General features: G+C 44.3%; 1 protein-coding gene across 4 annotated transcripts in view; it reads right to left on the bottom strand.

Moving 5' to 3' along the window:
- LOC137631042 (zinc finger MYND domain-containing protein 11) overlaps window positions 1–15,085 on the bottom strand; it is a 202,189-nt gene that overhangs the window by 60,554 nt on the left and 126,550 nt on the right. For all 4 annotated transcript variants that reach the window (XM_068362614.1, XM_068362612.1, XM_068362611.1 and 1 more), the window contains 3 exons: window positions 8,440–8,573; window positions 8,212–8,263; window positions 3,773–3,955 (listed from right to left, as the gene is read on the bottom strand). In XM_068362614.1, the coding sequence (XP_068218715.1) occupies window positions 3,773–3,955; window positions 8,212–8,263; window positions 8,440–8,573 (369 nt within the window). The remainder of the gene's footprint in view (window positions 1–3,772; window positions 3,956–8,211; window positions 8,264–8,439; window positions 8,574–15,085) is intronic.

The following is a 15,085-nucleotide window of genomic DNA, read 5'->3' as shown; positions in this document are numbered from 1 at the left end:
GCAACCAGTCGTCCAGGTACCGGATGAGGCGAATGCCCCGCTCGTGAGCCCACACCGAGACTGTCGTGAAGACTCTCGTGAATACCTGGGGAGCTGTCGACAACCCGAAGCAGAGGGTCTTGAATTGCAGGATCTGGGTACCCCATTTTACCCAGAGAAACTTCCGACTTGAGGGATGGACCGGGATTTGGAAGTATGCGTCCTTGAGGTCTATGGTCATCATGTAGTCTTTCTCCCTCAAGGACAGCAAGACCGACTTCGGAGTGTCCATCTTGAAATCTGTCTTTCGCACAAACTTGTTGAGAGCTGACAGGTCTATCACCGGTCTCCATCCCCCCGTCGCCTTTTCTACCAGGAACAGGCGGCTGTAGAAACCTGGCCCTGGGTGCAGGACCTCCTCCTTGGCGCCCTTCTCCAACATCGTGGACACCTCTTCTTGAAGGGCCGCCCTCTTCAACGGGTCCTTGGGTGCCAGCCACTCCGACAGGCTGGCCGGAATTAAAGGCGGGGGTTCCGTTAAGAACGGTAGCCTGTACCCCTCCTTCAGTACGGATACTGTCCTGGGCTCTGCTCCGTGAGCCTTCCATGCTTGCCAATGTAGTATGAGGCATCTCCCAACCTGAGGCTTGGGCAGGAGTAGGGGGCCTCCCACTCTACCTCCTCCTGGAGGAGCGGCCAGAACGGCCTCTCCTGGAGGCAGAATACCCTGTTCTAAACGAGGCAGACGCTGCTGGAGCTCCTCTACGGGGGGCTGTGGCGCTGAAGCCCACGAGGAAGAAGGGGCTTCTCTCCTCGTCAGGTTAGGCGGGGCCTTAGAAGTAGAGGGGCCGTCTGATGCTGATCTCTTGTAGGGGGGCCTCCTTACCGGTTGAGGCCTGGGAGCGTTCACTTCTTTTCGTTTAGCCACCTTTTCCATAATCTCTTCTAGCTCTTTCAAGGGGAACAAGGAGTCACCCCACACAGGAAGGCTCCTCATGGCCCTCGCCTCCCTGTCTGGGACCTTCCGGGAAAGCTTCGCCAGAATAGTGTCCCTTTTGCGAAGAACCCAATTCGCTGACAGGGCAAGGGACTGATACGTGAGGAACTTCAGGGTCTTGCCCCCGGAGATGATAAGTTTCCTCAGGAGGTTTTGCTGCTCCGGGTCCGTCAAGTCATATGTGGCTTGAACACCTACCAGTGTGGAAGCCCACCAGTCCAACCAAGAGGAGACGTGCACCAAGTCCTTCAACATCTCCTCCATCATCGCAGCCTCCGACTGCGAAAAGCAAATCGGGGCTGAAGAGGCTCTGTCCTCCGAGGCACCCTGTCCCAGAACGTCGAGGGCAGGCTCCACCTTGCAGGCTCCCGGTCGTTGTCCCTCTGGCACATAAAACCTACTCTGTGTCTTGAGCCCTTGGAGCAACTTCGAGGAGCTCTGCATTTTGGGAGCTTCGGCATTGCCTGCCACAACTCTATCGACATGAGCCCGTCCCAGGACGAGATCTCGGGCCACAGGCAGGGCCAGGGAGGTTTTCTGTTGGACGGGTGCCTGCATCAAGCGGGTCAGGCTGGACCTCCAGTAGTCCTCATCGGTTGGGACCGGTTCCTCAATCCTATGATGCCTTCGAATCAGGCCTATAACCTTCCGATAGGCCGAGTCCTCGGTCGGGGAACCTTCTCTACCGTCAGCAGTACCTTCCGCCTGATCCCAAGGAGCCGGGTCACCGGGCACTCCCACCGGGCGCTTCGGATCTGGAACAACAGGCACTCCCCTGCGGTGGTACCGGTCTTCCCCGGCGGGAACCTCCGCACCAGGTTCAGGGGTCAGAACTGGCATCGCCGTGCCGGCAAGGACTACCGTTCGTGTATTCTCTCTGGGGGACGAGGACGCGGATCCCGTGGGCTGACCCGACGGAGGGAACCATTCCTTTAAGTCCGAGGGCCGAACCAGCCGTGCTGATTCGGCCAGGCTGCCCGTATGGAAGCACGGGGTGAACCGGAAGCTTCGCGGCCTTACGCCTGCCTGAAGCGGCCTTCTCGCATTTCTCCCTGCGAGGGTCCTATCTGCGTCTGGAGGATGGCCTTCGTGGCGAGAAATCCCTGGACTGCCGGTCCGGGGAACGCTGCAATTCAGACTTACGGGGAACGAAGACCCAATCACCATCGGGGGACCTACTCCTCCTGTACTTCCTCCGTGGAGAGCGGCACCGTTTCCTACTGAACCTCGAACGGGATCTTGAGCGGGAACGCCTGCTCCTGGACCGCTCCCTCCATCGCCGATGTCTCCTCGTTTCCTCTTCTGAAGAGAACGAAGCCCCACCATCCGAAGAGCCCGACGAAACTGTACCACCCGAACGACGGGCCGAAGCGGGGGCTACGGAGGGCTTCGCGACTTGCTGCATACCAGAGGTCGAGGGTTGTAGGAAGGTCTCTGGAACCGCCGTCAGAGGAGCTAGAAAAGAGGTTTGGTGCCCTACACTAGGGAACCAGGTATCCAGCCCCTCTTCCATCCGCATTGGGGACCTACCTGGCGTTTTAGGGAGCCTCCACCCGAAGGACTCACTTACCGTGGAGTCCAACTTTCCCTGGGCGTCACCAGCCGCTGAAGAACCTGAAACACAGGCCCACGAAGCGGACGAAGAAACAGGCACAACATTACTACACCACAAGGGGTCGTCAGAGGAAACGTGCCCCCCAAGCACAAGGGCAGAGTCTCCAGAACCCCCAGACACAGCACTACCAGGCCCCCCACTAGCCTGAGAAGACCCAGCAACCCCCACTTCACACACATTAGACTCCTGGGGAAGAGCCCTCGGCTCTTTCCCCGCAACGGACTTACCTCGTCCCCTACTCTGGGTCTGGGTAGGGGAAGTCGAGACAGAAGCCCCGTCGGACCGTCCACTGGGTGACGGTAACGGCGAAGAGATGCTAGATTTCCTGGGCGATCATTTCGACGACTTCTTCTTCTTAGTGCCGTAACGCACCCACTGTATCTCACTCCAACTAACACACTCAATGCACGTATCCGATGGCAAGCACATCCTGCCCCTACAGGAAGAGCAAAGGGAGTGAGGGTCTACTTCGGGCTTGGAAAGGAACGCTCCACACGACTTTCCGGCTCTAGGCCCAGGACAACGGCGGATCTGCTCTATAGCACACAACCACAAGGCACAGGAACGAAGGGAATCAACAAGGAGTACACTTGGAAAGCACAAGGAAGGGTAGTGAACACGTAAGAACACAAGGGATAAGCACAAAGATACCACGCGGTAACCACGCGGGACACACGAGTCGGACACAAAGGGTCGAGAGAGACGAGAGCGGCGTGATAGTATGGTATCACGTCGCGACCAGAGAACTTACTGACTAACGGGACCCAAGCGGACCTCGACCTAGCTCAAGGCTACCCTCGGGCCACGTTCTCTCACTCCCGGGTTAGCCCTCCATAGAAAACGGATGTAGGGTATACTACACAAAACTCTGGTCGGTAGAGAGGAGATTACAGGTAACTCCTAAGAAAGTAGTTCGAGGTAAGTATTTGTGTTGGAACAAATACAAATTCATTCTATGATTTGAAATTTTGGACATAACTGTATACTGTATTGGCAGATAATGAAACCTTCTACACTTCAGATAATTTACTATAAACAAGATTAAAATAGAAAGTTATACTGCATTCATGAATATTGGCGGTAACATACAGCTAAACTTTACAAAGTATTTCCAATTTGTTATCAAAATACTGTACGGTCAAAAATGCAAATCAAATTGGAATAAATGCAAGCTCTCTTACCCGTATCATCTTGGAACTTGTTGCTCTAGAGGTTGATGAAATTGAAGAAGCTTGTTCCTCTTCATGCTCCTCTTCTTCCTCCTCTTCATCATCATCTTCATTGTCCCCTTGATTGTCATCATCATCATCGTCCATATCATTTTCATCACCGTCATTCATTTCTTCATCTCTTCCACTCTCATCCTGTCAAAAGGAAAGGTGAAGCTAATGAGGAAAATTGTAGTAACATGGATGCGCCATGCTAGCACATGGTCAGTTTACTTCAACAGTGGGAATCAAACTACTGTATATAAAACCAATTACATTTTTGCATAATACCAGAAGGTTGATTTTTTTCATTGATGCTATTATCATTCAGAAATATATGTGACCCTTTCTGCCTTAGGTCATCTCTGTTATCTTGAGCTCTGAGCTCTCTATTGTCAAACCTAAAATACACATCTATTACTACTGCCAAAATGTTAGGTAAACTATGAGAGAGAGACTTTCTCTGATGTTGCAACAGCTCAATTAATTGAGTTTCAGTCTCTAACGACCCTTTCTCAGAAAAGAAACCCACTTTATTAGCAAGTTTTCTAGCTAGGCAATGACTTTCTACTTTGCTATTTGAAGAATATGTGAACATTAGGAATGGCAATATTGCAAGAAATTCAGAACTAATTTCCCCAAAATATGAATTTTTTCTACAGTTGTTCTTAATAAGGAAAATGAAGACAAAAATGCATTGTCGTACAAAATAAGTACAGTATCATGCATGGAGGCCAGAGCTAACTGCATCAGGCTAAGCCGACCAAAGGCACTAACACCAGAATGTTAAATTCATATCCTTGCAAAGCTTTTTCTTTCCTCTAGTAAAGAAGTACAGGGTGGTTTCAGAAGAGGTAGAGGATGTATGAATCAGATTTTTACAGTTAGGCAGATATGCGAGAAATATTTAGCAAAAGGTAAGGAGGTATATGTTGCGTTTATGGATCTGGAGAAAGCGTATGATAGAGTTGATAGGGAAGCGATGTGGAATGTGATGAGGTTATATGGAATTGGTGGAAGGTTGTTGCAAGCAGTGAAAAGTTTTTACAAACGTAGTAAAATGTGGGTTCAAGATAGAAAACCAAATCATAACCTTAAACAAGATTAGGAAATTGATTAGGCTTATGCAGTATAGGTCAGAATGTCTTTGAGATATAAAAAGGTTTCATTATTAAACAAAAGTCAGAATTACCACCCTTTTCGTATATATTTGAGATAAAAATTTATTGATTCTATTTACAAAAAAGGGTGAAAATGGAGGACTATAAAAGTAATATTGGAAGTAGTTGTCTCCAAAGTTCTAGAAGAATAAAAAGCATCAGAACTCAACCAATTTATTTGGGCTTTTCAGCAATAAAGTCAGGATTGAAAAAAAAAAATATAAGTTATCAATGCCTGGATCTTCCTCTCCATCTTCCTGTTCTGAAGGCAGAAATGAGACACTATAGTCTATTTTTTATAGCTGTGCATATTTGCACCCACTCACAGGGGTGCCCTTTTAGCTCGGAAAGGTTCCTGATACCTGATTGGTCGGAAGTATTTTTGTCCGAACACCTTCATTGTTCTCGAATAATCACCAAGTAATGTGAATCGAAACTTACTTATTAACCTATATTTCTCCATCAGATATATGTTTTGTCAATAAACAATGTGAAAAAATAAATATATTATAAAGAATCGTCTTGGTAAGTCTAAATTTAATAACACAATCCGCCGAAGTCAACGACAGCAGCTTGTTTTCGGATGCACGCTTTATAATTTTGTAATTTTTCACATATTTTAACGCAAATTGGGATAAATTACACTCAGCATAAGTTAAACATGTTATTATAAACTTTCTTTGAATACCAGAATTTACCAAAATCATGGAATTAATAAAACCCGATATTTGTGAAAACTTATAGGGAGGTAAAAGAACAGCCTGTAGCGCCCTGGCGGGAAAACAATCCCTTCTGACTTGTAGACGCAGTTTTTTTTTCTTTCTTATTATAGTTTGGCCTATTCCTTTCAGTTTAAATAGTCTTGCATTGTCTCTCTTCATATTATTTTGCTTAGTATTTTCCCACATTTCTGTTCCTCACATAATATCTATCTATTTTCCCCGATATCCCTTCTTTCATATAGGCCTATGTGATATCCGCACTTCGATTCCTTATGTTTTGTACCTTACGTCAGTAAGCATGTAAATAATAATAACAACATAAATTTTATGCTGTGTAGAAAGTATAACCTATTCTGTAAACCTGAAATTAAGCATAGTATTTTTTCTTTATTCCCGCCTCTACACTATTTTAATGAGACTAGCACGCGCTTCCCTTGAAGCCATCACTTTCGACAGAGGATAAGAAATAAGGAATCGTAGTGCGGATATCCCATTTATGAAAGAAGTGATATCGGGAAAATAGATAGATAATAGGTGAGGAACAAGAATGTGGGAAAATAATAAGCAAAATAATACGAAGAGAGGCAATGCAAGGCTATTTAAACTGAAAGGAATAGGCCGAACTATATTACGAAAGAAAAGAAAAAACTGCGTCTACAAGTCAGAAGGGATCGTTTTCCCGCCAGGCCGCTACAGGCTGTTCTTTTACCTCCCCATAAGTTTTCAAAAATATCGGGTTTTATTAATTCCATGATTTTGGTAAATTCTTGTATTCAAAGAAAGTTTATAATAACATGTTTAACCTATGCTGAGTGTAATTTATACCAATTTGCGTTAAAATATGTGAAAAATTACAAAATTACAAAGCGTGCATCCGAAAACAAGCTGCTGTCGTTGACTTCGGCGGATTGTGTTATTAAATCTAGACTTACCAAGACGATTCTTTATAATATATTTATTCTTTCACATTGTTTATTGACAAAACATATATCTGATGGAGAAATATAGGTTAATAAATAAGTTTCGATTCACATTACTTGGTAATTATTCGAGAACAATGAAGGTGTTCGGACAAAAATACTTCCGACCAATCAGGTATCAGGAACCTTTCCGAGCTAAATGGGCACCCCTGTGAGTGGGTGCAAATATGCACCGCTATAAAAAATAGACTATAGTTTCTGGTTTATTTGATTGCCTATATTTCAGTACAGGAGTTGTGGAGTATATGTAAATAAAAGGACTCGTTTCAGCAGTAGATGTACTAGCACCTACATTTAACCTGCTACTGTAGAGTTAACCTGTTATATGCTAGCGACCATTCTTGCAAGCAAATGAAACGTTCTGCCATTAGGAACATGATTCAACCCATCAACTATAGCTGAAGCTTGATCAGAAACAGTGTTAAAGGAACCATATACAGTATGTCATGCCATTCACATGAAATCCAAGGTCAATGAGCACTTATTTAAGTGAGGGGGGGGGGATATCAGGACCCTAGACTACCAACTCAGTCTTCTGCCTCACAATATAGTTGCCTAAAAGAGTGACTAGTATTGTGGGAATGAGAGGGGTTACACAGCAGAAGGGTCAAAGGTAAACAAATAATTTGAGGCTCAAGGACAGGATTTCGAATCTGTAACATATTGTGCCTCATACTCTATCATAACCCTAACTGAAAGGAACACAAATACCACAGACCTGACTTGAGAAGTCAGGTTAGTGGGAGCAACCAGACAGGCAATAGGGAACTTGGGGGCCTTCCTAGAAGTTACAAATGAAAATAAGGATGTTAAGACCTACAGCTAATTATTATAAAAATTTCATTGGCTAGAAGTAAGACTTAGGTGCTGTTGTGTCACTATGAACAGCATCCCTGCTATAATCTAGCCTTGTCTTCCCTGGATTTCCCCCTGAACACTTGACAAGATTGTGTTCATGCTTGGAACTTTCCACTTAGGGGGAGGGGGTGAGGGGGCAACCATAAAAACATATTTTTCAATGAGAGGAACAGAGGCATCTTTCACACTACTTATAATGGTTAATCAAATTGCAATATGGATCATGATTGCCCAGAAACATTTCCCTTGAACAAACTATGCAGTAGTTGCTAACAAATCCAGAGGAAGACATATTTGAAACCAGATTAACTTCTTGCGATTTACCAAAAGATGTTACTAGAAACATGAACTAATAGGAAGGAAAGAAAATGTGAAATATTTCTAAAATTTTAAAGCTTAAGGGTAAGTTAATAAATACAAACTTCCTAAAGAGAAGCAATATAAACATCAGAGAAGGTTTATAGAAATAATGAATAATTCTACAACTAAAACACTTGAATTTTATACCTAAATTTACCTTGTGACTAGTGTATTTGACCAGTAGAATCTGAACATAAAAATTCATGGAAAACCCCAAGACAAAGGAAATGTTCTTGAATCAACCAACAAAGAGGTAGTGCAATCAGGCAGATCCACATATTAACAATACATGCACTCCAATGTCATACTTGTTTAAAACTATGACAACTTACCTCCTCTTCTTTTATCTCTTTCTTAGTAGATTGTAAAAGCTGTGTTTGACCTCTGAAACATAGAGATTATTGATTTAAAAAATATTATATACACATTGGTTTTAACCTTATGTTTTAAACTATAATGTACTTATAACAGCCATTCTTTAAACACATGGTCATATCACATGGTCACGGTTATTTCATTTGAAATGCATACATTACGCACTGTTTGGACAAGAAGCTTACCTATGGGTATGCCGCGCTTCGGGGTCTGTTCTGACATTGCGGTGGTCTGGTTCTTGCGTATCTGAAGACATCAAGAGTTCCTGATGTTTCTTCAATTCTTCACATGCTTTATTCCATGCAGAGGTTCTTTTAACCTGTAAATATCAATGTATATTTGATCCATTTCTTGCTGCATCATTATCATTGACTTTACATTATATTACAGTATATCGGAAGGTGGACAAAAAATTAACCCTGTTTTTTTCACACTTATTTTTAGTTACCATCTTATTGCTTTGTAATTATTATACTATCATTATAATCATTGTACTATACTGTTTTCATCACTCAACTTCTTCCCCCCCCCAAAAAAAATGGTTTCACGGGGACAGCCACAAGGATTCAGGAACAAGTATACCTGTATATAGCACTATAGCATGATAATTAAAACATATGGAAAACTTTAGAATAAGTATACATAACTGAATAATCTCAAAGGTTAAGTTAATACAATGCAAATAAAAGTTTATGATTATGACTGCAAAGCAAAAATATGGTAACTATAAATGTTTAAAAGACTATAGAATTCCTAGACTCACAAAAAGTATATGGTAGACAGATCACTTTGAAATTGAAAAAAATAGTGGAGAGCTGTGGTGTCCATTTGCTGGAAAATAGACAAGAGATTTAAAAGATTGAGATGGTTTGGATATGGAGGAGACAGAATGAGAAACATTTAATTAACAAAAGTAGTATACAAAAGCTATTAAAAATGCCCATTTTCTATACCCCCACAAAAAAATTTAAATTATAAAATCTCTTTATTTCTATACTTACCTGATGTTCATATTGCTGTTTCTCTGGCAGCTCGGTTTAATCGGCACTTACCCGTACTATTTTTTTATTCCATTTTCTTTTAACTTCAATAAATACACGCCCTTGACAAAGGAATGGGACTTTCCGGCAATAAGTGGTAAAACACAGGGTTGCTGTCTTGGATACCCCATTACCTTCAGTTTTAAGTCGATATGATCCCTCCTTTTGATATCATAACTTAGTGGGGAGGAGGGTGAGTGTAGAAATAAGAAATTTTATTAATAAAATTTCTATTTATTTTTATGAATTTCCCCTGATGTTCATATAACTGACACCCACACTCTGTTGAAGTGGGGCACAATTGAAGGAAAGGGGGAGTTACATTTAAGAACAAGTAATGCAACAAAGTTAAGGATTACTAACCTGGTCTAGATTACTTGTCTAAATTGCTCTGACAAACCGTCTCAACTTTGGTTAGAAATATGGGACTACAGATTGTTTACTAGTTATTGAAAATGGATTGTCTGTAAATGTTACTTTTGATCTAGCTGATGCAGTATTTCTCACTGATTCTAAAGAGAATATTAAATACAATTCCATATCAATAGATAAGAAAGTAATAAATTAACTAAACTGAATATTAATTAGGCCTTGTCACCTGCTGCCACAATGAGGCCTAGAGCCCAGTGGTCTTCAAAAGCACACAATACTTCTTTAAGATGATTATTGGCAAAAAAGCAACTTGGTATACCATTGAGCTGTTGCTAAAACTTTTCCAAAAGAAAGATTTCTACTAAAGTTAAAGGGATGTAGATGCACTCCTAATATCTTGTACTTTCACTTCCAAGAATTTTATTTTTTTCACCTAATTCCTTGTGAGGTTCTGTGACCAAATTTTTAACTAGGAATGACATAGCACTTTTGGTCAACAGGCAATTAGGGACTCAAGGACTCTCATCCCTCAGAAAACATTAGGAACACTACCACAACTACCTTTCATTTTTTTCAAATACTGTACAACTGTATGACTTTTACTGGACAGTCCAAACTATGTTCAAACTGTCTTCATCCCTTTTAAGTGAAGAGATGTGAAAGAATTGAAGCAGACTCTGTCTTCAAATACTTTATGGCTTGGATGAACAGTAAAAGAGACAAGATCATACTGTACTTCTCAAAGCCTACCTTGAACCATAACCCTTGTAATTCACTTTAGTCGATGCTACAGGCAACATAAAAAATGTTTTAATAATAATATCCTTAAAAGATAGATATTCCAATTGTTCAAATCTTGTCCCTTTTAATCACTATAAAACCACATACAAATTCCATAAACTAACCTTACTACTGGAGGTCTTTCAATATAGAATGATCTGAACACATCCACTATAATACCTGAAATGGATAGATCTAATCTGAAATACTTCAGCGCAGCATTAGGCATGGATTCATATCCCTTAATGGCTGGAATAGACAAGTGACTGTGATCATCCCTTCAATTCAGTATTGAAGTTGATTTACCATTGATGGAACAGCTACAGCATCTGGATCAGTCATCTTTTTTCAAGTGAGCCTTGAGAAGAAACTGAAAACGCCTCATTTTCAGATGACCCAGTGGGACAACTTTCTCCAAGGAGACCCTAGTTCCTAGAAGCCTCATCCACATTTGCACCAGCACATGTTTTGGTATTTTTTTACTTCTCATAGCCAAAAAAGAAAGGTATTGATTTTCTTCTCCCATAAAAAACCTAAAAAGGAACTAATACTATTATCATCTCATATACAGTCTTCTCCGACAAATCAAGGAGGGACTCCTTCCCACTGACTAAGACTCCCAACCAATCTAACAACCCGAGTAACCAAATTACTTGAGAACTCAAATCCTATCCAATGAATCTTTAAAAATTAGCCAATCGTCCAGGAGCAAAAGGACTCTTAGTCCAAATAACCTTAACCATTTCAAGATGGGGGCATCATCCTAGTGAACGTCTTGAGCCCAAAACATAGGCACTTGAACTGATAAACCTTTGATCCGTTGAAATAGCGAATGTAATTTTTTGAATTTTGATGAATCAGATACTGTAGTGAAAATGTACATCCGAGAGGTCTATCAATAACATTCAATCTATTTATTTGATCACTACCAGAACTGTTGAGGGTTTTCCCATCAACAACTTAGGAAGCTTTGTGAACTTGTTGAGTGCTGAGACATCTAGAACTGATCTCCAATCTTTTGAACCTTTGGGGACTAGGAATAACCTGTTACAGGAATCCAGAGAAGGGTTTATGATCAATTCTATCACATCCTTCTCTATGTTTCACAATTTCTAGCTGCATTAACTGGGCTTTTGATGAATTGGTGAAAATCAGTGTCCCGAAAGGGTAAATCAAGTGATTCAGTTAGTGACGGTGAATGTCATTCAAGAGAGAGAATTTCCAATATTTTACCAGAAGTTCTCATGGGGGGAGATTCTCTTTCCAAGCAGTAGCCACCACCACCTCCTCCTCCTCTATCGTCTCCCTCAAGCCAGCAACGACTCTCCTCAAAAGTTGAGCGAGTTCATTTCTCATTGTGAATTACAGTATTCACTTTTATTTATTTCCAATTATAGGGGTTATAAATTCTTTAATAATTACATACATACTGTACCAACCGTGTGTCACACAATTGTACATAATTATTTTGTATATATTATGCTTGTATCTGCGCTCTTCCCTCGCACTAAAATGAACCTGAATGATCATGTCTCCGGTTTTACTCTGTAATATTGTCTGTCTCTCGAACATGTTATGTCCTGTTGCCTTGAGGTTTTGTATATAAAGGAGAGTGTTCCTTAATAAACAACTCAGTCTATTGCATCCTGCCTTTGAGTTCACAACCTTCTCTCGGCCCGTCACATTGGTGACCCCGGAAGTTGACTCGCTCCCACTGCCTTCCACCCCCACCCCCTCGCCCCTTCATCGTTGATACTATGACGGACTCTACGGCAGTTGGTGCTGCGGCCGCTCCACTCAAACTTTCATCGTTTGCCAGCGGAGAGGCGTTTGCTTGGTTTCAGCGCACAGAAGTCCAGTTTCGTATCAGGGGCGTGACTCGCTCAACCACCAAAGCTGATTATGTTCTCGCGGTGATACCCGAGGACACCTTCCCAGAAATATCCGACTGGCTTTGTGAACAAGGAGACACGCCAATAGCGTATGACGCCCTCAAAACATACCTTCTGCAGCAGTACTCGCCGTCGCCAGCCGCCCGTATAGCAAAGCTTTTTCAGCTCTCGCAACAACCGTTGGGGGACCAAAGGGCTTCGCTTGCCCTCGGGGAGATGACCAGTATCGCTCGCCTTCAACCTGCCGCAGACGGCTCTCCTCGTGAGGTGAACCTACTTCGTGCCCTTTGGATACGCCGTTTACCCGAACCTGTACGCGCTGCCATACCCGATGTCGATAGTTTACCCATAAAGGACTTGATGACCAAAGCCGACGCCCTTATGGACAGCCACTTCAAGACCTCCATCAACGCCTCCACACCTGACGACGAAGATGCCTATTCAACGTCAACCGAAGCTGACATGAATGCCGTAGGACATACACGCCTACCCCGTGACGTGCCGAAGCGGCGACAAAGCCGCCCACCACCCACCAATCGTTCGCGCCCCAACGAACGACTTCTACAGCCACTTACTACCTCCCATCCGCCGCAGTTTTGCTACTACCACTTCAGATTCGGGGCAACCGCGAAGAAATGTGCCAAGGATTGTCAGTGGCCAAAAAACGTGTAAGTAGGCCATCGCTTGTGGCGGTGGCCTCCCATGTTTCTAATCTTTTCTTTTTACAGGATGCAGGAACGGGCGTGCGATTTTTGGTAGACACGGGTGCTTGTCGTTCTCTTTTGCCAAGGAAACTCTTCAAGGCACGACGTAGTCTGTCTACATCTGCCGACGTCCGCTGGGTAGCTGCCAACGGATCTGCGATACCCACCTACGGTTACGAGAACCTCACATTATCGTTCGGAAACGGTAAATTCAATTGGAAGTTTCTCGTTGCTGACGTCACAATGCCAATCCTCGGTGCGGATTTCCTCTCTCATTTCCACCTTCTGGTCGATGTCGCCCACCGACGATTGGTCAACGCAGACTCGTACTTGTCGACACCTCTTCAACCCGCCCCCTCTAACCTCGCTCTCCACATCAGCGCACCCACGGATGCCTACGCCCACCTCCTCACGTCGTACCCGGAAGTTTTCCGTCCAGAACTTCGCCAAACGCCCACGGTTCCTGCCAAGCACGGTATTTATCACCATATCAAGACGACGGGACCCCCAGTCTTCGCAAAATTCAGACGTCTGGCACCGGAACGATTGGCAGCCGCCAAACAGACGTTCGCCGAAATGGAGGAAATGGGCCTTTGCCAAAAGGCCTCCAGCCCATGGTCGTCACCCTTACACATCGTTCTGAAGAAAGACGGCTCCCTCCGTCCGTGCGGGGATTACAGGCGCCTGAACATGCAAACAGAACCGGATCACTACCCCCTCCCAAACATTGCCGACGTGACCTCCTACCTGCACAAAGCAAAGGTTTTCTCTACGCTCGACCTCCTGAAGGGTTATTATCAGGTGCCTATGAACCCAGAAGACATCTCCAAGACCGCCATCACCACTCCGTTTGGTACATACACCTTCAATTACTCCTGTTTTGGCCTTCGTAATGCTGGGGCAACGTTTCAACGTCTCATGGATGGCATCTTAGGGGACCTCCCTTTCTGTGTATGTTATGTGGACGACATACTTGTGTTCTCCTCCTCAAAAGAGGAACACCTCCGTCACCTGCGCATCATGCTCGACCGCCTGCAACAAAACGGCCTTGTAGTCCGGTACGACAAGTGTACCTTTGGCGCCAACGAAGTGTCGTTCTTAGGGCACCGTATCACTCCTGAAGGAGTCCATCCCCTCCCTGAGAAGGTAGCAGCCGTTCAGAACTTCCCCACGCCCTCGACCGTCAAAGCTCTGCAGGAATTCTATTATCACCGTTTTCTGCCAGCCATTGCCGCCACTCTTGCTCCCCTCTACGCCTCCCTCAAGGGCAAGCCAAAGGACCTGAAGTGGGGTCCCCTTCAAGAAGCAGCCTTCTGCAATGCAAAGAAGGCCCTATCAACTGCTGCGGCTCTCACTTTTCCTATCCCACACGCCCCTCTCCTTCTCTCCACCGATGCCAGCGACGTTGCTATTGGTGCAGTACTCGAGCAGGTGGTCAAAGGCTCGTCCCGCCCATTGGCCTTCTTCAGCAGAAAACTGTCCAAGGCAGAATCAGGTTATTCTACCTTCGACCGAGAATTGCTGGCGGTGCACTTGGCTGTCCGTCACTGCCATTTCTTAGAAGGTACGCCCTTCGTCATTCGCACAGACCACATGCCTCTGGTGCACGCCTTCACTCGACAGTCTGACGCCTGGTCCGCCCGTCAACGCCGACATCTCTCCGCCGTGGCTGAATACAATTACACCCTTCAATACGTCCCTGGGAAAATGAATCCCGTTCCCGATGCCCTGTCAAGAAACACGTTGGCTGCCGTTCAACTGGGATTGGATTACAACGCCCTGGCTGAAGCCCAACGACAGGATCCAGAGTATCAAGCTTGTAGGACATCCTGCACGTCCCTCCATTGGGAAGACTTTCCCCTCGAAGACTCCAACACCACCCTCCTCTGTGACGTCAGTACTGGTAGACCGCGACCTTGGATTCCTGCTCCCATGCGCCGACAGGTGTTTGATTTCATTCACGGCCTTTCACATCCCTCGTGCCGTTCTACTGCACAGCTGCTGAAGGCAAAGTTCATTTGGCACGGCATTTCTAAGGATGCT

This window comes from Palaemon carinicauda, chromosome 39 (genome assembly GCF_036898095.1).
Source record: "Palaemon carinicauda isolate YSFRI2023 chromosome 39, ASM3689809v2, whole genome shotgun sequence".
Lineage (NCBI taxonomy): Eukaryota > Metazoa > Arthropoda > Malacostraca > Decapoda > Palaemonidae > Palaemon > Palaemon carinicauda.
Note: the sequence above shows the minus strand (reverse complement) of the source record. Positions and strands in the feature narration are given on the sequence as shown.